The following is a 25,877-nucleotide window of genomic DNA, read 5'->3' on the forward strand; positions in this document are numbered from 1 at the left end:
CTGATTCTCCTACAAGGATTAATTTTGTATTTGGACCGTAAGTTCAATATACTGAGAGTTAAATGCGTTTCTGAAAACCCAAGCATTATTAAATAAAAGCACTGCAGAGATTAACAACAAACAGCCTTCTCCCTGCAAGCAACGACCTTATCTTTGAATAAACATTCCATTAGTAAATACCGTATGAATTTCAATGTTCAAAGGCATTTTTGATAACCCCCATGTTTTTAATTACATTCAATCATTTCTCAAAATTCAAAAGAGAGTGATATATTTTTAAGCAACAGCATACCATAAACTTCAAGCCCTCTCAGAATAAGCAGAGAGTAACATGCAATCTCACCTGTGTTGGTTAAACGTACCTCGCTTTCTGCGGATGCCTGTGGAACAATGCAAAGAAAACACGGGGTAAACACACAAAATAAAACATAACCAAACAAAAGAGCATCAGAGGAAGTGCTATGGACCCTGTAATATGATCCCAGACAATCTCAGCCATTTTGGTTTCTGACAAGAGTTTTGAGGCTTACAATGTTCAAATGAGAACCAGGAACACTTATATACAACTGATCTTTAGGAATATGATATCATCTGATATTTGTAGTGTAAGGTACTGCAATTCCTGACAATATTACCGGTACTGTTCTTTATACAAGAAGCTCTTTTTTTTTTCTTTTTTTTTTAACAAGCAACCAGAACGAAAATACAAATAATACATGAACCAACAAAACTGTTTAAAACAGTGGAGGCCACAAGAACAAAACAAGGTCAAAGGTGGCAGTACTAGACTATTCAGGAAGACTCAGGAACAGTTCTCCTTAGATAATCATTGTTTGGTTACACAGTTGGATTATGACTTCTCACTATCTAGCTCCTAAACCTTTCTAAAATTCTTCAGTTCTGGACAGTCCAATGCTGCCTTTTTTACCTCAGTTTACTGTTCTACACTTTTTTCAACTAACTGCTCAGATTTATGAAAATATAATAATAAATATCAGCTTTAAAGCTTGACTGGAATGTGTGAAGCAAATGAAATATAAGGTTAGTCAAATCTGGACAGGCGAGTGAATACAGGTATGTGGTACCTGATCAGCATACCAGATAATCAGACTCTGGATAATCAGGCATCTGCATGCTCTGACTTTGCAATTATGTACAGTATAAGTACATTTTCTTATAACTAACAAGCATTTTGAACCACATTACTTTTTCTTAGTAACTGAAAATTTGCCACCATTCTGGATTGTTTGAATTATAACTCCTTCAACTTACATGAGGTGTCTACGTTGTATGAAACCATGTGGCATTATTAGAATAAGAAGTATACTGAAGGGGTTAAGTGTGACACTATATGGCATCACACTGACTCATCCACCATAATTGGATCCTGTCCAGCACCTATCAAGAATACTGCCACCGTAAAGGAATTTTATCCATTTAATAGTATGTCATGATGAACATTCCCATTTTTTGTCAATTCTGTTCATGTGTGTTCTACTGCCAAGGATATAACCTTCATATTCTATTATGTAAGCCTCAGTGAACTGAAAATATATAAAACCAAAAGGGCAGGTATGTCTAACATCAACGAGCCTTATTCTCACAGGAGGCTCACTAGCCCCTCTTCCTTACCATATTATTTCTTCTTGCCCTTTGATATTCTCTTGCACCACTATATTATTAATGCAAATATGTCAAGGGAAAAAATACATTATAAGAGTGTGGCTTGCAAAATAAACTGCGTCATGAGATGGCACGAATGCAGGATTGTAAGCCTACGAGAATAAGGCCCTCAGGGTCTGTGGAATGTGGGGGAAAACATGACCATTGGAGTCTACACTACATAGCAGCTCAAGAAAGAATAATTGTCTAACTAATCTACAAAATAAATGATACAACTATGTTTGCTCACAGTCACCATTATCATTCTGAAAAATGTATTTAAAAACGTATCAGGTTTTACTTATAAAAATCCTTAACAATTTCCAAAATCCTACTGTTACAAAAAAAGAACCAAACAGTTGTCCTGTTAAGTACTTGCCAATATTCTTACTTGAGGAGTTTTCAAAGACAAAATGAAAAAAAGTTTACAATCAGTAACATTTCAAGTGTATCTAACACTCCCACCAAAATACTCAACCATATGTGATAAAATTACATGTACTACTTTCAATATCAAAACATCAGACAGGAAAAAAAACAAAAACTGAAAAATTTCATGCTTCTTGAAATCATCCTTCCATGAAATTTTTAAGATAAATTTAGAGATTTCAGCTGTTCCTATATTTTGACGATTTCCTGACAGGATTTTATGAACATTTAGGCTACGACGTTTGGACTATTAATTATAAAAAAACCTGGTTATTAAATTTGAAATTTAATATTTCAGAGAAAAATTTAAAATGCTATTAACATAACACTACATCAACAATTAATTTTTTTTTTTATTTTTTTTAAATAAGAGATAACTCAGAACATATGCACACTCCTCAATCTGTTTCTGAACAATACAAGGAAAGTTTCATTTGAGAAAATGATATATTGGTGACGCTGAGCTCCACAACTGAAATGGATAAAATGCACTACCACTAAGAAATGTCAATTAGTAAGAGGAAAGTTGATTGAATAAATCTGTGTGTATTGGAGAGAAATAATAAGTAAATAGCACATACAAGCAAATTTCTTAATAGTTTTTGAATAATAAGACAATACCAAGAGGTGACCTGAGATCGAGGTAATGAGGAGATCGAGATGACTGGAAGGGGTGGATCCGAACCATATGCAGGCACAAGATGAGGAAGAACATATGACAGACTGTGTGTGTGTGTGTGTGTGTGTGTGTGTGTGTGTGTGTGTGTGTGTGTGGTCAGCTCATGAACTAGACAGAGGGACAAGGTGGAAATGAATAATGCTGAGTGTATAAGAATTGGGTGGCTGGGAGAAGCATTGGCAAATATAGAACTGGGTGGGGGAGTACATTAGAATGGCTGGGCTATAGTGGTGTGGTTGGAAGAAGCTGATGAAGACAGGGTGATGGGACGATAGAGGGAGTGTTGCTGTGTGAGTGCTGGGTTGTATGTACGAGTAAGACCGATCATGAACTGGGTAGAAGTTAAACGGAAAGGTTATCAAAATAGGTTGTTTGACAAAAGATTCTGACCAAAAACGGGGCAAGAGGGTCCAAATTGGCAGGGAGAGAGTAGATCTGTGAGACGCGTGAATTGAAAGAAGAGATAGACGATGATCAAGGACGAGGTAAAAACAAATGGCCGAAATTGGTGACTATAAGAATGATATTATATGAGACAGGAGTTGCTGGACGATGAGGAGGTACCACTCACGAGGTTGAGGGAAGAGTATGGAAATAAACTTGCTTGTATATGCTATCAACAGACATTTCAGGCACAGTACAAACTTATTACATTCTAAGTTCCACACATTTTTAAAAACTAGCTCTATCTCACTCTCTCTAGCTCAGTACATGCACAACTACTACAAACCTCATTATCAAAAGAACTTCTAAATTCCAACACATTACCTTTAGAAGCGGAGCAACATCTAATTCTAACCTCATCCTTCTCTCTATGTAAAGGGAAGTGATGGCATCAGTTAAGACAATTGGCGCCAGGATACAATGGCAACTTTTTCATATTAACAGGCTGGAAATGAACTTGTGAACAGAGAGAGAGAGAGAGAGAGAGAGAGAGAGAATTACATAGGGTAAATGGTATGTCGTCGTGGGAAGAGGGGTCGTTACTGAGTACGGACAAAAGCATTTGGATTTTTTTTTTGTCCAAGTCACCTCTCACTGGACGCGGCATTTGACTAGTTGACAGACAGATGGAAACGCATACAAACAGACAGACAGATATTAAATAGATGGTTTCAGGCAGACAAATAAATTATACGTACAGTTGAGGACATAAATACTGATCCACACCGAACAATCAACAGCGAGACAGTGAGCGATGACTTAAAACCTTCTGAGGTGATCTGCAGAGCCCAACACACTTTTCAGTATATCTAATAAAAGTTTCATAATTATTCGACCAAAAAGTGGGCAGGTATTTTTGTCCACAACTGTACACGGCAATTTATACTTAAAAATATTGGATAGATAGATGTAAATACGTATACAGACATGAATATTTGGGCACTGAATACAGACTGACTGATATTAAAGTCAAACAGAAAAAACGACGGAAACAGACAGATGGATATAAATAGATATACAGATATAGACAAACAGATAGATAATGGCAGATAAACAGACAGAAAGATGGAAAGATATAAAAAAAAAAAAGAGGCAAAAACAACACAATGGAGTTACGTGGCGCTTGTGTCTTAACTAATACCATCATAATAACCTAATTCCCCCCTTGAAATAACTCAGAATTACATGAACAACATATAAATAAAGAAGAGAAGTAATGATGGTTAGAACGTTAGTATTATTCATGCAGATCAAGGAGTCTGAGATTGGGAGAGACGACGAGAGGAAGACTGAAAACGAGGTGGAAGGATAATGTGGTGCTGTACAATAGGAAGAGGAAGACCAAAGGCAGAATGGATGGGCAGAGTGGAGGCTACAAGAGGGAGATGGGCTAAAGTGGTGATGGAGAAGCCAGGAGGTGTTTTTGTGGCAGCCATCCTGGATGCAGCTGGGATCAGGCGGCAATAAAAAAAACAGATACTTACACGGAGAAAGATAAACAGACAGATACTGAAGCCACAGCACAGGCAGGCAGACAACTGTATATAAACAGACTGTTAAGCCCACCGCTTGAAATAAGGCCGATTAACGGATTAAACACACACACACACACACACACACACATCCCACTGGAGCCCGGTGTCCGGAATATTGGACAGAACTGGGATTTCTCAAGTCCTTATAACGTGGGGAACCCCGGGTAAGGAACTATGAGCTTCACGACTATGAGCCGATAGGCGGAGGGCGGTACGCTTAGTACCCACCCAGCGCCATGCCTCGCCCAGCACCCCTGGGATCCAGTGGGTTTTATATATATATATATATATATATATATATATATATATATATATATATATATATGTATAATAGCCAATTACAGTTATATGTTAGATCTGAGAAGGTAACATGCAACTAACTCAAGTGCATGCACTACAGTACTGGTTAACACTCCTGCTGGTCAGTTCCATGGTCTCTCTCTCTCTCTCTCTCTCTCTCTCTCTCTCTCTCTCTCTCTCTCTCTCTCTCTCTCAGATACTGTTGAAGACTGATGAATTAATGCTTCTCTAATAACCACATATTATCGTAACAACGTAATGATGCAACAAGGGACGCTAGCAACAGATTTGATGTAAATGAAACCTCACATACAAAAGTTCAAAAATTAGTGTGACATTACATAACTGCTTGACTGGGCCACATCTTACTTATACTGCTCAGTTTAGTTATCTACACTTAAACAATGTACTGTTACCTTAGTGCACGGCTTTGAAATTTTAAATCATTTCCTTGATGTATGTCATATGAAGAGAGATTAAATGTATGCATTATCCATTTAAAATGGGGGACGTCTTTGAGTCCTTTTATTAGTATTATAATTTTGAGAAGATTTACTAAAACAGAAACAGAAAACCACTTTATTCTGGCACGATGTAATGCAACAATGGGATGTATGGCCACGTACGCATTATTTACCAACAGGAAGCGGTGCCAGGGAACAGTAAACCCGTCCCCGGCTGTCATTTTAGTGCTGACGTATAAACACAACTGGATATCTAGTCAAAGATGTCACATATCATATGTGAAGTAAATCGGGAGAAAATTGATGATTTTATGCCCATTTGAAATTCTAGGTTCGACCCACCTGACATTGACCCCCCTACCGCTAACTGAAGGGTGATCCCCTTATGTAATTAGGCATGTTATAGGATGCAGATTTGAAGAATGCACCTTCAGGTTTCGGTTTCACGTCGATATGGCGAATTTGAAAGGAATTTTGGCGAAAAAACGATTTTTTTCTTACATTTTTTTAGGCCTACAGCCTGGGCCTTGGTCCAATTTTGCCCAAAATTTAACCAGAAGATCAGAAGGTCATAGACCATCATCCCTGTAATTTTCGTCAAAATCGCACCGGTAGTTTTCGCGTTAAGTTGTTAACAGACAGACAGACAGACAGACAGAACGGACAGACAGAACAGACAGACAGACAGATAGACAGATAAACCGAGTGAATACTAAACGCGTCCCCGAACCCCTCCGGGGCGGGGACAGGTGATAATAAATGAAGCAGCTATGGAAAAATATTATAATACTGTATATATAAAAAATAAAAAAAATCAGACTCTGACACATCATAGTTTTCGATATTTCACTGTAATATCGGCGGCATTATTGCTCTTCTCTACACTCTAGTGGGAGGGGCGGGGAGTCACCAGCCATTCAGTCCTTCACTGGAAAGGACAGGTGGTCAAACACTAAGTAACTTGGATGAACCCAACGAGTATGGACACTACTAGTTTCTCTGAGGAAAATTATTTCATAAATACGCTGTTCTCACTACTCGAGTTGAAAAACTAATGGAGATAATACAAATGTACCACAGCAATAGATATTAATGGTGGTATTATAATAACCCTATACTGGAAAGATGGCAGACATACAGCTGATATTCAAATAACAGCAGTGTTACAGTGGCAGTGTGTGGTGGGTGTACCTGTGGTGTAATGGCACAGTTGGGTGTGGCGGTTGTACACCAGATATGTATGACATTTGTTTCATTGTAATAAACTATAGTCACTGCATACATAAACAGAATCATAGATAAAAATAAAAAATAGATATAAATCAAGATGTACGGTTAATTAAAAAAAAAAATCTGCACAATGGAATTAAGTGGCTGCCAGAGATCGCGCAGCATAGACCGTCGCCATTACGTGACCAAGGCCGAAGTATGCAAGCATGTTGGAGCCTTTATAAATGAAACGATGAAACGAAACGATAAAACGTTATACATTTCTGCATGACAGTATATTCAGCAGCCACACTGCTTACCCAGTTCCTCTCATGAACTGCGTCTGACTTGAGTCTGGGGTTCGAAAAACATACTATGGCGGACATTTGAAAAAACGTGCGAGTAATATCCTGTCATATGCTGGTATGCTGTACACACAGCAAAAAAACTATCGTTACAGGGGGGGTCCGATGTGTTTCATATTGAACAACCTGGCAGTCTCGCTAGGGTTGGTATGCCTGACAGTGGGTGAGTTGCCAAATAGGACGAGGTAGAAATATGCATGGGAGAAGCAATGGATATAGCTTATAATAAATATGCAACAAACACACGCAGGGATACCAATGGAGGAGGCTGTTATCAAAAACCTTCAATCGTGTGTCATTTTATATCGCGCAGAAGGTGTAACGATAGTTCTTTTGTTGTGTGTACATGCACATCCTGCAGGTTCATATACGTACGGCATAAAAATACACACAAAAACAACCATTACAACGCTGGCTTTCATATCCACTACTCATTATAGATGTCCTTCACAATTCGTAACAGGACAGCATAAGTAAGAGTTGAGGCTGGCTGTCAGTTCCCTCTCTCACATCCCATCCCACGAGGCGAAGGTTCCATGCTGCAGCGTCTCTCAAGGACTAACAGCAGTTGTGTTTGTCGGAATGGATATGTCTGACTTCTGACATTCCCAGGAAAAGCCTGTTCAGGAAACACTCTAACCACCTGGGCGATTTTCCTCTTCCTCCAGTGAAGTTTTTAGCAAGGGAGGATGTGAAAGAAGTGATTTTGCTTTTTTCTAGCCTATCCTCTAATCACCCTGAGATTATGATGTCCTTAACGATTAAGCATGAATCATTTTGCTATGACCATTATGTCTGTGGATATATATATATATATATATATATATATATATATATATATATATATATATATATATATACAGCCCTGTGTGTCCGCCTGTCTGCCTGTGCCCACTATGCAGCCTAAACTGGAAAAAGGATTGCAATGAGACTTGGCAGAATTGCTGTAATTGGGTTGGAGATGGGTCTATTTCCACTTCATGTCGACTGATATTTTCTAAGGAGGCGTTTTGGTCTCAAACAATTGTCCCCAGTGGTTTTCCATACCATTGAACGCGTCGAGGATCTAATGCCAAGCAATTACTCCTTGATTTCGAGCAGCTGGAGGTGCGGTTGAAAAACGGCCATCATTTAAAGTCAAACATCGCATACAATTATGTCTTCCGTAGCAAAATACACATTACTGGCATCGATATACTATTCTGCGTGCAACGATGCAAAAGCTATTGAAAGCAGATGCACAGTTTTTGGGTCGTCGTATTTAACCGACAAAATTCCTGGTTGGCGGGGGAAAACATAACTGCTGTATACTGGCCCTCATCAACACAGTTACGACACTTGAAATTTAAATATGAGAACATAAATTGGCACCGCTGGCACCGGTGCTATGTTGCACATTCGCCAGTGTAAACAGATTCCCCATACACTTAGCCATCGTTTTGCAATTGCGAGATGATTGAAACAGAACCCGTGTGGCTGCAAACCATTGAGAATCGAAGTCAAAGCCCTAGAGCCTCACCAGGGACAAGTGCTATGGCCCGATTGGTCCACGAAGCACTTGTATGTATGTACGTATCATTTTACCTATTTTTAGCTAAAAAAAAAAAAAAAAAAAACGGTGGAAAATCTGAGTGAGAGAGAGAGAGAGAGAGAGAGAGAGAGAGAGAGAGAGAGAGAGAGATGTAAGTGGTGGGCAACATCAAAGTAAACACACACACACACACACACACACACACACACACACACACACACACACACACACACCTTTTTTTACCCACTAAATGGACATCCAAACAACCCTTTGAGTGCGTGCGCGCGGGCTCTCGAAAAACAAAATCTACTTAATTGATCCGTCATTTTCACTCGTAAAAAAATATATTCGTAAAAAAAAATATATAATTGAGTTATTACGGTAAACGTGAAAAAATCTCTTTGTACGGGGATGATCTAATAGCGTGTTTTTACCTGTGTTCTCGCTGCGGCCATACAGGGTTACTCAGGTAGTGCGGTAGTGAAGGAGTCGGCAACAGTCACCATCACCTGTGCACTATGTCGTCTGTATAGCATAGTCTTGCCACCGCCGGACGACTGTATTGAGTTTAGGGGCAGACCTCGATGTGGCAACAATGGGAGGTTGTATGTAGACCATTTACTGCCTGGGATATCTTCTGATTTGACTACAACTGTAAAATATAACTATAAGTAAGGGAAAAATGTCATAGTTGTCCATTGGTTAAGGTCACACTCCCTTCATTACTCTGACGTCCTTTTCCTTTCACTCTTGCCTCTGCCATACCGTTTGATTCAGCTTAGCAATGCGGTCCTCTCGGCCTTAACACTGAAAACAAGGCGGAGAGACTGCAAAACACACGTGACTTTGCCCTGTGACCTTGGCCTTCGACAGATTTTCTTAATCTCGAATTATATCATTTCTGCCTGATCCTTAACCCTCTTACACACTTTGATTTAAATATGATCAAAAATGTGATTTTTTTTTTTTTTTTTTTTTTTTTTTTTTAGTGACCTCAATCTTTTATATTGTGTCTGTGACCCTGACCTCTGACTGACTGCCTTCTCATAATCGAATTTCTTTATCCTTGTTTCATCTGAACGTTTCCACAAACTTTAGTCTACGCTGGCTAAAAATGTTTCGGTTGACACTGCCATGTGACTCTGGCCTTTGACCTACTGTTCTAAAAAGTAAAAGGTCAATTTTTTGGCTGATAGCTCATCCACTAAGTTGATTCACATCTGATCAAAACTGTCTTGATTATTTAGCTTACACACAGACACACGGGTCGGAGTCTGACCTTTCCTTGTGGCCTTGAGTTTTGAATGTTTTATCTGTAATCTGAAATCCTTTGTTTTTTGCCTGAATGCTTTGTTTAAAACAGATCAACACTACTCGCGTTAATCCTGCCTCGTAACCTTGGCCTCTGATCTTTCTCTCTAACCTTGACCTCTGAATGCTCAAGCGCAATATCGAATCCTTTTATTCTTGCCTTATCTTCAACCATTCCTTAAAGTTTGGTGTAAATCGGTTATAAATTTTGAGCCGACCTTGCTCTGCAAACTTTACTTCTGACCTTGTTTTCAGCAATATTAGGTTTATTCCTTCGATGGCCCTCAACCACTCCACCAAGTTTGGTTATAATCGCATCAACACTTTCAGTTATTTTGTTAACAATCACACACTCGGGTCGAACTCTGACCTTGTCCTAAGACCTTGATAGATTAGTAATTATATTCAAAACCGAGTAACTTCATTCTTGCCTTACCCTCAACGTATATCCCAAGTTTGGTCCAAATTGGATTAAAACTGTTGAAGTTCATTTTCCTGGGTCAACGTCTGACCTAACTCTTTGACTGTGACCTCTGACCTATCGTTCTAAAAAAAAAAAAAAAAAAAAAAAAAAAAAAAAAGAGGGAGGGGGAATTTCCTCATGGGCAGTCCCTTAACCTTAGCATCGTCTGGTTAAAATCGAATAAAAACTGAGTTACTGTGTTCACACACACACACACACACACACACACACACACACACACACACACACACCTTTGTATCTTCCAATCACCAGAGTCTTTTATCCAACTTCGGGCAGATAAGGGTTACATACGGGGTGTACCGTAAGTTGAATACGATGGTGTGTCGGCAACAAGTATACATACAAAACACAAGATGTCATCATAGTAGGGTACGCGTGTAATTCATTATCTATACAAACACCTGCAGCCCCACGACGCCTTCCTCACTGGTCCACCTAACCTCACACCAGTTTCGTCACTCAGGAACATCCAGCCTCGAAGTCAGTGCGCTAAACAAGGCCATAGCTGTTCTCTATAATTACAAGAGCCTTTCTAAATCAAAGTATAATCGCCTAAAGTTACCAAAACCATAAATTTCTACATACTGTATCTACCAGTCTATGTACCGGTATGTATGTATGTATGTATGTAAGCATGTATGTATCACCTGTCAGACGCTTACATCCCAGAGACGACCCAATAAGCCTCTCTATTACCTCAACGCCACCCCCTGTCTATCTCTATATCTATCAGTCAATTCATCTGTTCGTCTATAAAACTTACTCAGTCATCCATCCGTCTGTTTGTTCTCTTCTCAGCCATTTTTTTATTCATCAATTAATCAGTCTATCTGTGTCTACGTATCCAACTTTATTTTCGTTAACTCTCTCTCTCTCTCTCTCTCTCTGTGTTTGTGTGTGTGTGTGTGTGTGTACCCGGCCACCATTACCCAAACTTCAGCAACAACAACAAGAATTCATTAGCGCCTTGGTACGTGGTGTGGGAGGTAATTGCCTCCACGGGGGAAAGAAAATAATGAAAAGAGAAAATAAATAATTCTCTAGAATAAATCCAGTAATGAAATGCTCGTAACTAAGAGACGGAAAACACTTTACATTACAATGATCACCATGAATGTTATTCCCACTTACGATGGCGTGGCGTAAATAAAACTAGAAATAAATATATACTCGTATCATTACTCGATAACAAATACTAATAACTATATAAATACAGATATGAAAACTATACATGCAATAATTCCAATTAACATTAAAATAAACAACACAGCAATAAGGACTAAGATAAATTAAATTCTACACAGTATATACCAAAAATAAGTGTGGGTGTAGAAGACAGAATTATACAGATCCTACTAAAAGATACAGAGCTATTATGAGGAGTTGAACTGACGCATAAATGACGATGATGATGATGATGATGATAAAAACATTAATAATAATAATAATAAAAATAAAAATAAAAATAATAACTAGAACTTTGTAACTGTCCTACGGACAGTCACTTGCCTTCATCTATTGTTTCTTCGTGACCTTGCCCCACTGGGGAGATCTGGATTTTTTTTTTTCTATGGGCAATGGTCCATCCCAGGACACATAACCTGAGCCCATCAGACTCCTTGCGCAGTGTCAGGTTCTCCTGGAATCGTCGGGAGACTCTGAGGCCGGAATTATAATAAATAGTTACTTTTTTAGGGGGAAGGGGGTAGCCACAATAGAGAAGCTTCGGCACGTTGTACGGTATGTGCAATATGAACAAGATCTGAAGACAAGTTCTTGAGTAACATCACCAGGGGATCTGACAAAGGTGAAGAACGCATGTGTCTGCTATTATTTCTTTCAATGTCCTTGGCCCCATTGCGGAGATTTGGATTTTTCTTCTTTCAACAATGGCCTATGCCAGGACACATAACCTGGGCCCTTCAGATTCCTTGAGCAGTCTCTGGTCCTCGTGGATTTGCTGCGAGACTCTGAGGTGAGAATAATTCTAATCATACCAGCGAAAACAAGACTAATAATAATGAGCTTGGGAATGTCGCATTATTCGTTTCCGTACAATGATTTCTTACTAGTTATATATAATCCGGCTACTGAACAGGCGATTCATTTGAACGTCCAGAGTTGCAGCTGCCTAACACCAAAATGCGCATGCGTCAAAAATTTTCCATTGCTAATATTTTGAATTTCAAGCTCAGTTTTCACGTGCCATGACCAAGTATGCACAGCGTGGGGTGAGTAAACACTGGGGTATGCAGGAGAAAAGACCCCCCCACCCCCCGCCACATCACCACCACCAGTTAGGTTTCTGTGCCCTTCTGTTTGCTTGGGGACCGGCGCATGTGTAGTGATGGCGTGAGGGTGCGGCTGAGTCTGTCCATTTATTCAGGTTAGGGAACACTTCTAGCAGTGACTAGGTATGCCAGACCTGAAGTATAACCGTACAATCCCGTCACAAGGTTAGGCTTTACACTGTTCGACACTATTGGCGGAGAGAGGGTACTACCCACGTATTCCCGAAGTGGCTTAACCCTTCATGTGAATGACGTCTTTTATATTTTATCTTTTACATCTCCTGACAATTACTTTCAGCTCGAGGTAGGCTTTCCAAATCGAGGGGTTAGACCTAACTTTCATGAACCCCTTCACGACTAGGATTCTGCCCTACGGTTAATAAAATGAGAGGCCAGCAGCAAAGAAGATGACGGAAGAAGCTCCTTCCTTCTGCTGGCCAAGGGTTTATAGTTCTTAATGTTACTTTAGTAAACTGAATAAAATTCACCGATGGATGCAACAGTGAAATATAACAAGAAATCAGTGTGGCGGATTAAAACCTTTCACTACCATGACGTTTTTTCTTTTTTGCAACTTTCATACGATTTAATACAGATTAGGTGAGACTTTCTCAACTAGAGAGGTTTGATATATATATATATATATATATATATATATATATATATATATATATATATATATATATATCAACTAGAGAGGTTTGATATACATATATATATATATATATATATATATATAGATAGATAGATAGATAGATAGATAGATAGATAGATAGATAGTTAGATATATCATTCATTTACAGTCTCAGTAGGAAAGTTTTCCACTAAACTCAACCTAGTCGACTGAAGGTTGCAAGATTAAAATGAAACTGGACACTGGACAGAAGAATTTCACCCAAACTTGGAACTTTTGGTTTACTGGGAAGGTACAACAGTTTTAGCCGCACTTGAAGTCAAACGTACGCAGTTTGATGGCCACCTCGTACGGCAAACAACTGAAGGATATTTTAAAATTTGGGTATGGTCTCTCCTTTGAGCCATGTCTTCACTCCTAAAGTACATGGTATGCTGGGATAGTATGCTGGTGGTCTATACGGACATCGATTTGACCACGACGCTCCATTCTTAAACAATATATATATATACTGTATATCAATCCATCGATCTTTCTATTATCCGACAGACGCACAAACCGATAGCACACAGTACAACAGAGAAACAGACAGATACAGAGACAGAAAGAGGTAGACAGATTGACGGATAAGTTACATACGGTATAGACAGACAGACAGGAAGAGACACAAGAAAACAGACGGGTTGGGAGGACATACACACACAGACAGATGTAGATAAAAACAGATATGCTGTCAGGCAGAGAACATATAAATAAATATGGACAGAATTAAACAGAGAGAGAGAATGCAAGATGAAGGTACACAGACAATAAGACATGAAGCCACACACGTCAACACACACACAAATAGAGTGCTAATGGTCAAGAGAAAAATGGCTGTTTTGGTGGTAGTGCTCGCTCTCTCTCTCTCTCTCTGTTCATATTATTTTCTTTCCAGTCACATTTCACTCTTTTGTTCCTTCTGTCCCTTTCACCCTCGCCATTGTCTTCTTTGTCGCACATTTTATTCGTCTTTCGGTTGACTTGCGATTTTTTTTTTTTCTTCTGACATCTGCTCAACGTTTTCCATCCTTCCCTCCTCTCCTCTCCTCATTTCGCCTCCTTTCATTTTCTCCTCTCATCCTTTCTCTTCTCTTACTTCTCATCCTTCCAGTCATCTCTTTTCTTGATTTTCTTCCTCTTCCTCTCCTTACCTTCCATTCTCTCCGCTCCTTTCCTGACTTCTCTTCCTTCTCTTCCCTTCCTTCCTTACTACATCTCTCTTCCCTTCTCTTCCTTTCCTCTGTCTTCTCCCTTTCTTTCATTCTCTGCCCCTCCCTTGATTTCCATTCCTCTCTTCTGCTCTCCTCTCCCCTCAATTTATCTTCCTATCTCTTTTCATCAATAATCTTCCCATCTCTTCTTTTAATATCCCATCCTCTCCCTTCCTTTCCCTTCCCTTCCCATCTCTTCCTTTCTTTTGTGTTCTCTTCCCATCCCTTGTCGTCTCTTTTCTTCTCTTCTCTTCTCTTCCATCTAATTGTCACTTCTGCTTTCCTTCCCACTTCTCTTCGTCTGATTCTCTTCTCTTCCCTTTCTATCACTTCTCTTCCCTGCACCTCCTCTCGTATAATGCCTTCTCTTCCTTTGCCACCGCTACCCATCGCGTCGCGTCCCATCCTACCCTTCCCATCCCTCCCCCAAATCTTCTCATTTTGGTATGTTTGCATATCTGTCCATAGGTCTCACTGTCTGAATTCTCTCTCTCTCTCTCTCTCTCACACACACACACACACACACACACAGACGGACGTGGTTGAAATCAAAATGCAAATCGCCCCACAGCGCTGTATCGAGAATCACCAGCTTCAGGGAATTCAAAAAAGGCGGGAGGGAAAGAGAGAGAGAGAGAGAGAGAGAGAGAGAGAGAGAGAGAGAGAGAGAGAGAGAGAGAGGATGTGTTTTTAGTGCTGTTTATATTCCTCGTCTTTAATAGTAGTGGAACACTCTTCAGTCTGCATTAATAATAATCAGAATACATTCTGTTGGAAAGCATTCGTACACACACACACATACCAGGGTTGGCATTAAAAAAACACCCCCCCAAAACACCCAAAATAACCCCCAAAAAACACTAAAAAAACAGCTTAAGTTTTTTTTTTTTTTTTTAATAGTAAAATTTTGCATACAAAAATGTAGATTTCCATCGCACTGATAAATGAGGTCTACATACATAATTTATACACTCAAACTTTAAAACCCATTAAGCTCTTATTATCTAGTTGCAGTGTTTGCAGGCAGTTTCTGTTTATCATTTTCTAAAATATCAACTTCATCCTGTTCTGCTGCCTTTTTCTGCCGCTACCAGCAGGCATTTTGTTGCTGTCGTCTCCTCACTACCAAGGAGACACTGACACTGAGACACTGAGTACTGAGTCAGGAGTAGTCAAGCCTACCTCAGCCGTCCATTTCCTGTACAGTACAAGTTAACAGAGGCTTTGTCCAACCGGACCACCTTGTAACAAAAACAACATGTCTTAAACAAGTGTCTGTTCTTTAGATAACACTTAAAACCTTCTGTTTCACTCAAAATTACTTTTTAATTGCTTATTTTAACTGACTTACATATAAATATGAGGAATAAGAAAAAAAAACAATAAAACCCAATAAAACCAAAAAAATCCAGTGTTTTTTTTAAACCCGGGTTTTTCCAACCCTGACACACACACACACACTATGCTCGACTTCGTCGGGCGTTACCGCAGTGGTGGCCTTCAGGGCTGTGTTGCACCAAAAATCGACCAAAACCTCAAATTTATAGCATTTCAAAGATTCGTGGGTAAATACCTTCCCCATGACACCAGTAGGGCAGACAACAAATTTCAGCTGAATATCTCCATTGGTTCCCAAGATACGAACGTTCGTCATTTCAGCTTTATATATATACCGGTACACATATCTGTCTATCTATCTATATATATATATATATATATATATATATATATATACGTGCAAAAAAGTTAGGGTATATAGGGAGCTAGATATATACGGTGCCAGACTAACAAAATGACTCACAGCCAGTCCTCTCTCTCTCTCTCTCTCTCCACACACACACACACACACACACACACACACACACACACACAGATTATCCTCTATGTAGAGAGACGCATTCTCTCTCTCTCTCTCTCTTTCTCTCTCTCTCTCTCTCTCTCTCTCTCTCTCTCTCTCAGGACAAAGGGGTTTAACTACCATCCTAAAAGTGCGCTTTTTGCTTCTCGCGTCTGTTGTCTCGGCCTGTCTTTGTGTGTCTTGAGAGAGAGAGAGAGAGAGAGAGAGAGAGAGAGAGAGAGAGGGGGGGGAGGGGGGACCACTTAGCATTCCATCAGTCACTCAGCCCCCCCCTCACCTCTCTCTCTCTCTCTCTCTCTCTCTCTCTCTCTCTCTCTCTCTCTCTCTCTCATGTCGTTCATTCCTGTCTTCTCCTTCCTTCCTCCTTTCCTCTCTCTTCCTTTAACTTTCTTGGAGTCTTCTTTCTCTGCCTGGAATCCTTCCTTCCTTCCTCCATGCTTCTTGCTATCCTACACGTCATTCTCTCTCTCTCTCTCTCTCTCTCTCCCATCGCCCTAGGCTTCTCTGAAGATGGAGGAGAAATGAAGCAATTTGAGCCTGGGGGACAAAACGAGGGATGGAGAGAGAGAGAGAGAGAGAGAGAGAGAGAGAGAGAGAGAGAGAGCGTGGAAGGATTAAGGAAGGGGAGAAGAGAAGAACGAAGAGACAAATGAGTTAGAGATATGAAAAGGAGAATGGAAGGGAGGGAAGATGGGGAGAAGGAAGAGGAGGAGTGGATTATGAGAGGAATGGGGAGTGAAAAATGAAAGATGCAAGGGAAGGAGTGAGGGATGGATAGACGGAGGGAGGAAAAAGAGAGGAGAAAGAGATGGCACAGAAGGAATGGGGGAAAGAAGGGAGAAAGAAGGGCAGAGATATACACAACAGGAGGAAGGGAACGAAGGAACAGGAGAATGAGAGGGGAGAGAAGAGAGGGAAGGAGGGGTGCAGGGAGTATAGAGTGAGGAAGGGAAGTGAAAAGAATATTTGAATAAGACAGCATGATGTTTGACATGGGAAAACAAACAGTAACATGTATCAGTCCTTTGCAGGCTGCTTGTAAGAGTGTGGATTATAACTAATATACTATTCTGAGTCACAAGACTAGGACAGCAAAAACGAAAGGCTCTCCCTAACCCACCATTCTCCAGCTAGAACCGGCAGGAAATAATCTGAATAACTACCACGTAGCACAGAAAAGCTGTCATGGATTTTCGAAGAACAGATGAAAGAAAATCATACTCTGCATTATCTTAAGTTGATAAGTAAGATCAAGTCAACATAAGTACTAATTTATAATGATGCTCTTATCCTTCAAGTTCTGTACTGTAAATTATACTTCATAAATATATTATTCAAGAGTGAACATGCATAACTGGGGTTTAGATGACAAGTATTTGCCCAAACAAGCTTTAAATGTCAGTAATGAATCACATATTACCAGTAAAGTGCGCTTTGTGAGGGCGTAACGAGCGAGCGAGCGTTTGTACATACGCCTATCATCATAATTTCATCTTGATGTAAACCTTCAACATTTCTGTTGAGGCAGCTGAACAATAACAGAAGAATTAGTGAGCTAAAATATTAACTTCCTCACGTTTTCTTACAGGATGTGCATATAGCGAGGCGCCATAACATTTATCATACGCGCAAAGTCCAGTTCTCTGTTCCCAACTTGCCGTGTCAATGAACTGTATCGGTAAATGCTTGGCTATTGGTTGAATAATAAAATCCAGAAAGGTGATTACCCTTGCTGATTTCACCCACTAAACATAGAGAAAACGTTCATGTAAAATTATGAGAGTAATATCCGATATTTGTTAGAATTCATGCAAGAAACATAGTGTGACAACAAGAAATCTTTTTAAATTCGTTTTCACAGCGGTGCATGTCAGCTGAAGCCCTCTGTACGTTCCCTGGGAAAGCTGGGATTGCAAGGGGTTTTCTGATCTCATGAGTAAATATATAGCTAAAAACAACGTTCCTTGATTGTATCTACTACCTCCTGAATCTCATCTTTATCTCACATAGTAGAAAAGATATTAGCCTCTGAAAACCATCGTGGTCAGGCTGTGTCATATCAGGCCGGGCCGTGTCGTGTAGGGCCGCTAATTTCTCAGCTGAATGTGTAGTAAACATCGCTTGTCTCGCTGTGCTCATTTGCTCGTAACAACACTGGAAAGCAATCTGTTCCATGTATTCATTACTCAATTATAGTCAAGTACTTACCTTCATGTGACTGCAAACGTTTATCAACAATTTCATGACAATTATCTACTGTATAATTTGACCGCTCTACTGTCGAATTATTTTTTGACAGCCATACTACCAAGTCCTTTGAAGATTTTGTATAACTGAACTGAATCCCCTCCTAAACTGTACTTTCTTATTGTAACACTAATATTTAGCTCTTCTGAACATGTCACATATGGTTTACTTTTAAATTTTGGGATACTCTTTTGTCATCCTTTGCTGTACTCTCAATTTTCTCCATATATAAGGTATATATATATATATATATATATATATATATATATATATATATATATATATATATATATTGTAAAGGTGACCAGAACTGAATACAACACTCCAAATGTGGGCGTGCTAGGGAATAACACAAGGTGAAATTACTATTTTCCGATTTACTTTCCAATACTCTACTTTTGAGTCCAATTAATCTGTTGGCTCTATTAAGAACCTCTGAATACTGTTCGGATTTTTTCAAATATTCTGTTACGATAATTCTTAATTTTTTTCTTGGTTTAAATTACCAACATGATATAATACAGCTGGCTTATTCTTTTTTTTCTTTTTTTTCATTGTTTAGCACTTTGCATTCACTAATACTGAAGTCCATCCACCACATTTGGGCCCACTCAATCAAGATCTCCGTGAATCGCCTGTCTTTGTACAGAAGTGACCCCTATGTTACCAACTTTTGTATCATCAACAAATATGGATATCTTAGAATATAAGAATTCGTCAATATCATTTATAAATATAAAAAACAGGATAGGACTCGACACAAAAACCCAGGGGACTCTTGTTTGTAACGTCTACCCAGTCTGATTCTTTTCCATGTAATATGACACTTTGTTTACAGTGAGCACTTATGTTCCACGTGATTTGCGTTCGCGAATTTACTTTTCCCACAAAAGCCCAAAATTTCCAAGAACTTAAGTCTCACAATGAAAATTTCACCTTTCGCGTCAATATATAGGGTGCTGGTGGGCAAGGCAATCGTCGGCTGTTTTCCGCCATGTTGTTTTCAAAGTTCCCGCCAACCGTGAGACTGTTTGTGCGATGCCCAGGTTGCGACCACAGTCGTGGTCACTTTTTTTTGCCTTTCCCTTTGTTCAGCTGTTGTTCTGGTGTGGACTAACTGTACTGTCTTATGGCTTCCTCTTCATTCATTGGAGGACCAGGTAACAGTGGTGACGATGAAATACCGGGATGTTCAAAGGAGGGAGACAAGAAGAGAAATGAACGTCATGAATATCAAGTTGGTGTGAAGAGGGAAAAGTATTCGGCAGAGGATAAGACGAAGATTTTCAAGCTGGTGATCCATTTATTTGATGTTTCTTGACTACTGTTTGTCATTCAACTTTATGTCAAACTTAAGATGAATAAAATCGTCTGGTGATAACCACGATACATTCACTAACACTTTTCACGTCCTTTTGTTGTTGTTGTTTTTGTTGTTATGTTGTTGTTTCCCCAGGCCCACCGGAGGATTGCTGGCTGAAGCTGCCCTTTTGCAGTCCATTGCAGAATATGAAAGAAGCTGCGGGACGTCTTGTATAATCGGGCAGCTCTTCGATGCCACGGCATTGTAAACGTCCCTCTCCAGCACCTTCTGAGAAGGGCAATTCGTCTACTACGAATACGTTGTCACTCATAAACTATGTGAACCTCAAAACTTATTTGATCACATAAAGATCGTGCGGTACTTATAAACATTGTGAAGATAAGAATCTTCTGGTAGGCAATGTGTCACTTAAAACCTTCCAAGCCAACAAACCGTCTATCACTTACCATCTGTTGCAGTCCAGACATAATGCGAATCGCCCTACACTAGAAAACTGCCTGCGATATTGAAAGTTGTCAGCAATTTACTGGGTGCCAGTACTGAATTGTCAGGTACATTACTGTGAGGCAGTTATAAATCGTCTGGTCGTATTCACATTAGAAGAGATTTTCGAACTGCAAGAGTTAAGAACAGCCTCCACCCCATACCGTGGTGAAGGCTGCCCCAAATCGGAGAAAATAATCCAGAATCAGTAGAAACAAACTAGTCCTACAAGAAGACAACGCCGTACTGACTGGACTGCAGGGTTTTGTCATTTATCATCTACCACTGGTATCGTCTGACTGAAATAATTACAACATACAAATGACCCAAGTATAACAACTATCTATCTACCTACCATCCGGTGTCACTGTCAAAATCATCTTGTCAATACAACTGTCTGGTACTGCCAAATCGTCTGACCACAAGAAATTCCTCTGCCAATGAAATTACTGTCTCGGCATTAAATCAGGGGCCATTTGGAAATTTTGTGGCCACTGATAAACTGTCTCATCACTTATAAACCGTTTGCTGCTCTAAAAATTATTCAGGAGTTTCAAAATACCCCTCTCAGACTCTCACCTCCCACTTAAAATTCGTGAGCCACTTGAAACCATTCTAAACACTGAACCCTTCAAAGCAGTGACGTTTCTCTGTTACCAGACCACGTTGTATAAATGCACTAGAGGGTGGGATATAAATAGCTCTGTGATCACGTCAGTATGATGGGGTACTTACCATGCTGGAAAAAAAGGGATAGCAAGAAAGGGAAGGGAAGAGGGAAGTGTGTGTGTGTGTGTGTGTGTGTGTGTGTGTGAGAGAGAGAGAGAGAAAGAGAGAGAGAGACCTATAATTAACAACCATCTGAGAGAGAACACCTATAATTAACAACCATCTGAGACAGAACATCTATAATTAACAACCATCTGAGAGAACACTTATAATTAACAACCATCTGAGGGAACACCTATACAGCAATTAACAACCATCTGAGAACACATATAATTAGCATCCCCCCTCCTCTCCCCCCCCCCCGTTGCCCCTGCATGATAAAACAATACATTAAAACTTCATTAAGCCTTTTGACTCCCAGGCTAAATAACTCTTTTAATTAACTTCAAAATCCCTTCATACCCTCACTCTGTACCTGGTAATTTATTCATACCTGGCCTAATCACTCGCCCAGGGAATAATTTGCGGCGGGTTCTCGCGTTTTCTCGTGAACTCTGACGGAATATTAGGCAAGTTCTCGCGTTCTCTCGTGATATCTCGTGGCATAAAGGGAGCGTTCTCGTGTTTTCTAGAGATATCTCGCCCAGAAGGTACTCAGAATGGTGTTCGCGTTCCCTCGTGATATCTCGCGGAAAAGGCAGCTTATATTTACATCGGGTTCTCGTGTATTCTCGTGGTATCTCGCTGAGAATGTTAGCCGGTTCAGGTGCATTCTCGTGATATATGACAGAAAGAGTTGTCTTAACACACAGGCCGTCCTCTGTTGGGCTTTGGAAACTCTTTAACATCTCTCCCTTTCCTATGTTCCTCTGCATATAACGGGTTAATACTTTTTTATAAGTTATTTTATTATTCATCATAATTTTTGCTTCTTATTCTGGAAAAGGACTAGAGAGTTCGTTCCCTGAGGCTCATGTGAAACACACCTTCATATGTAAACACTGGGTGCTAAAACACACCGTCCATTCCACATACTGTACATACCAGTAATACCTCATTCAGGACTGGCGTGATGATACGGGCGGAAGAGATTCTGACATGTCGTGATGTCAAAGATCGGTTAAGGCTCTTTCAACGACATTAAAATACATACAGTGTTCCCTACCCTAGCCAAGGATCCACGCTGACACCAGTACACTCTACTAGCATCTATATATATATCTATATATATATATATATATATATATATATATATATATATATATATATATATATATATTATCATCCACTCAATCGATGAGGTGTTGCTCTCGGGTGTCTGCCCTTTCCTCTCCTACATCCTTCTTTCCTTCCATCCTCTTCTGTCTTTCCTTCATTCTTTCCTCGTCCTTCTGCCTACGGGTGACTTTACACTCCCTCTTCTGTCTTTCCTTCCTTCATTCTTTCCTCTTCCTTCTGTCTGTGGGTGACTCTAAACTGAGAAACAAGCCAAATGGTTTCCTGTACACCAGGAAACCATTTACTACGCTGGGTGGTAACCACATAACCAAATTTTGGCCCCTGGTGGTTTAGTGGGTAATTACGGCGCTCCAATCGGATTGAGCTGGTGAAGGTTTATATCCAAGGGGTGATTGGGGTTTATTGCTCACGTAATGCGACCCAGGGATGAGTGAAGCTGGTCACTCTCATCTTAAATGTCAGGACCAACTGCCTAGCCCCGGGCTCCTACGCTCCTCATGGGGCAACGTAGGATTGGATGACATATATATATATATATATATATATATATGAGAAGGTTGGGGAGGTCTTTGTTCAGCAGTGGACTTTTAATGGCTGAGATATATATATATATATATATATATATATATATATATATATATATATATATATATATATATATATATATCCCATTGGATCCCAGTGTCCCCAGTATTGGACAGAACTGTGAATTTTCAAACCTTAATACAGTAGGGAACCCCCGGGTAAGAACCTATGAGCTTCGCGACTACAAGCCGATAGGCGGAGGGCGGTACGCTTAGGACACTCCCGGAAGAGCGCCTCGGCCAGCAACCCTGGGATCCAATGGGATACATACATACATACATATATATATTATCTATCTATCTATATTATATATCTATATCTATCTGTCTATCTATCTATATTATATATCTATATTTATGTCTATCGATCTATCTATACTAGATAGATAGATAGATAGATATTTCACTATGGTGAAGTCATCTTAAAATGATATTCTCAGTACAGAAAGACGGTTTGGTTTTGGATTCGTGAAACCTCGTGAAGTGACGGACGTAGTGAAGGTGTAAATTAACACATCCAGTTCAAAGTCTCACCTTGGATGAATAAAATTCATCAGGAGGGAGCAATAATATAATAAGTCACTGTTCAAAAACGGTTGAAAAATTTATAAAAGATGTGAAAGTTAAAATTCAGGTTTCTATCTATCTATCCATCTATCTAACTAGTTGAACAGCAAAACAGGTATTGTCTTCATGTCATCCTATCCACCTGTCAGGCAGCCCTTTCTCCAACTCACACTTCAGAAACGTATATTTCCTTTTGTTGTTGCTTCTCTCAGAGGATTTTGGTCAAATTAAGAACGACCCCCTCGTACCGAAGGAGTTATTGAAGGCTATAGCTGATCCTCTAACTGAAAATATATCCGTTAAACCGAATAATCACGTGCTACCATGAATCATGTAGATTTCTGAAAGTCCTTGTCTGTCTGTACGTTTGTTCATTATGGAAATTAAGAGGGAACTATGCATACAATGTATTTAATTGATTTTTATTGTTACTCCTTTTCATATGGAGACTTTCTCCAGGGTAGCAAGAGTAAAATACATCACACACTGTCAAAAGGGTTACGGGAATACTCTTCATCCCATCAGTAGGACTGGAATCGTGCTGTGGTAGGGGAAGAAGAGGTTAATGGATACTGCTGACATAGACTGTACAATCCTTTCACCTGCAGCGGAGACACTCTAATATGCTGAATACAAAGACTGGCAAAAACATATTCTCTCTCTCTCTCTCTCTCTCTCTCTCACACACACACACACACACACACATTCCTCTTCCCTGCCTTCGCCCTCCCTTTCCAACTATTCCATTCACTATCCAACCTTTCCCTTCTCTTCCCTTCTCCATCCTACATTTCCTTTCCACTTTCCCTTTCTTTTTCTTCCCTTTCCCTCCCTATCTTACCCTTCCATTTCCTTTCCTTCCTCTCCATTCCTTCCTCTTCCTCATACATCCTCTTTCTTTTTTCCTTTTCTCTCCATCTCCCCCCTCCTCTCCTCTCTCCCTCCCTCCCTCCCTCCCCGTCCCCTCCTCCAGCCCTACTCTCCCCTCCATCATTTCTTCCAATTAACACTTTGAGCTAAAAATTTACGAATGGTACGAATGTTGCAATATAGTGCCCCCCGCCCCTCTCTCTCTCTCTCTCTCTCTCTCTCTCTCATCAAGCATTAGTCTTTTCATTACAGTGTCAACACTACATAATTAACTAGCCGGTATTACAAAACTAGCTGTAAAAAAACTGAACCTGAGATGAACCGATCCTACCTGATTATTCCAACTTAATAACTCAGGTCTATGATTAACAGAAAGTCATATTTTAATACAATTAGGTTAAAACTTATTACAAATTGATCATATATATATATATATATATATATATATATATATATATATATATATATATATATATATATATATATATATATATATATATATATATATATATATATATATATATATATAATCACGTTGAGTACACCGCTTCTCGTCCGATCAACGAAGTTAAGCAACGTTGGGTCTGGTTAGTACTTGGATGGGTGACCGCCTGGGAACACCAGATGCTGTTGGGATAACGTTCTCCCTACGTGTCAAGTGGGGTTGGTGGAGGATTAGTGCCCCTCCCTGTAAAACAATTAACTCTAAGCCCTTGGCCACCCCGTTTGGGATACATGGCGTCTGGCAAAGAATGAAAAATATATATATTATATATATATTATCTATATTATATATATATTATATAATTATATATATATTATATAATTATATATATATATATATATAATATATATATATATATATATATATATATATATATATATATATATATATATATATATATATATATATATATATATATATATATATATATATATATATATATATATATATATATATATATATAATATATATATATATATATATATATATATATATATATATATATATATATATATATATATATATATATATATATATATATATATATATACAGTGACCAAGGAAATGTCCTACAAATTTCTGGTGATTCTAGGGTTGATCTTAAAGGAAAAAATCTGTTACATCACACATGCAATTACTGATGCCTTTAAGGGACAATTACGAGGGACACAATGTTTCGTCCCTGACGTCCTGAATATCTGTACCTCCAAAACGGATGAAAATTGGACCCAACTTGATGCAGCATTGTTTACACGAACTCAGACAAAGGATAACCTGAACAAGCCCCGGGACACCGTGTGTGTGTGTGTGTGTGTGTGTGTGTGTGTGTGTGTGTGTGTAAAACTCAATATCGGTCTCAGTCTTGGAAATAATCCCAGATTACTGTATGTCGCAGATTAACACACTGGTCCTGCCTTAATATTCCGTACGTCTCAACTTA

At 39.3% G+C, this 25,877-nt stretch overlaps 1 protein-coding gene and 1 pseudogene across 1 annotated transcript in view; one reads left to right on the top strand and one right to left on the bottom strand.

The window, feature by feature from the left end:
- Positions 1-25,877, bottom strand: part of Eip63E (cyclin dependent kinase Eip63E) — a gene marked incomplete at its 5' end in the record, with an annotated part of 709,236 nt that overhangs the window by 496,040 nt on the left and 187,319 nt on the right. Inside the window, one exon of the mRNA XM_080266993.1 lies at positions 363-380. Coding sequence (XP_080123119.1) covers positions 363-380 — 18 coding nt within the window. The remainder of the gene's footprint in view (positions 1-362; positions 381-25,877) is intronic.
- LOC145393185 (5S ribosomal RNA) lies at positions 24,962-25,058 on the top strand (annotated as a pseudogene).

Source organism: Coenobita brevimanus, chromosome 23 (genome assembly GCF_032717465.1).
Source record: "Coenobita brevimanus isolate Jiangsu-jjx chromosome 23, ASM3271746v2, whole genome shotgun sequence".
In the NCBI taxonomy this organism is placed as follows: Eukaryota; Metazoa; Arthropoda; class Malacostraca; order Decapoda; family Coenobitidae; genus Coenobita; species Coenobita brevimanus.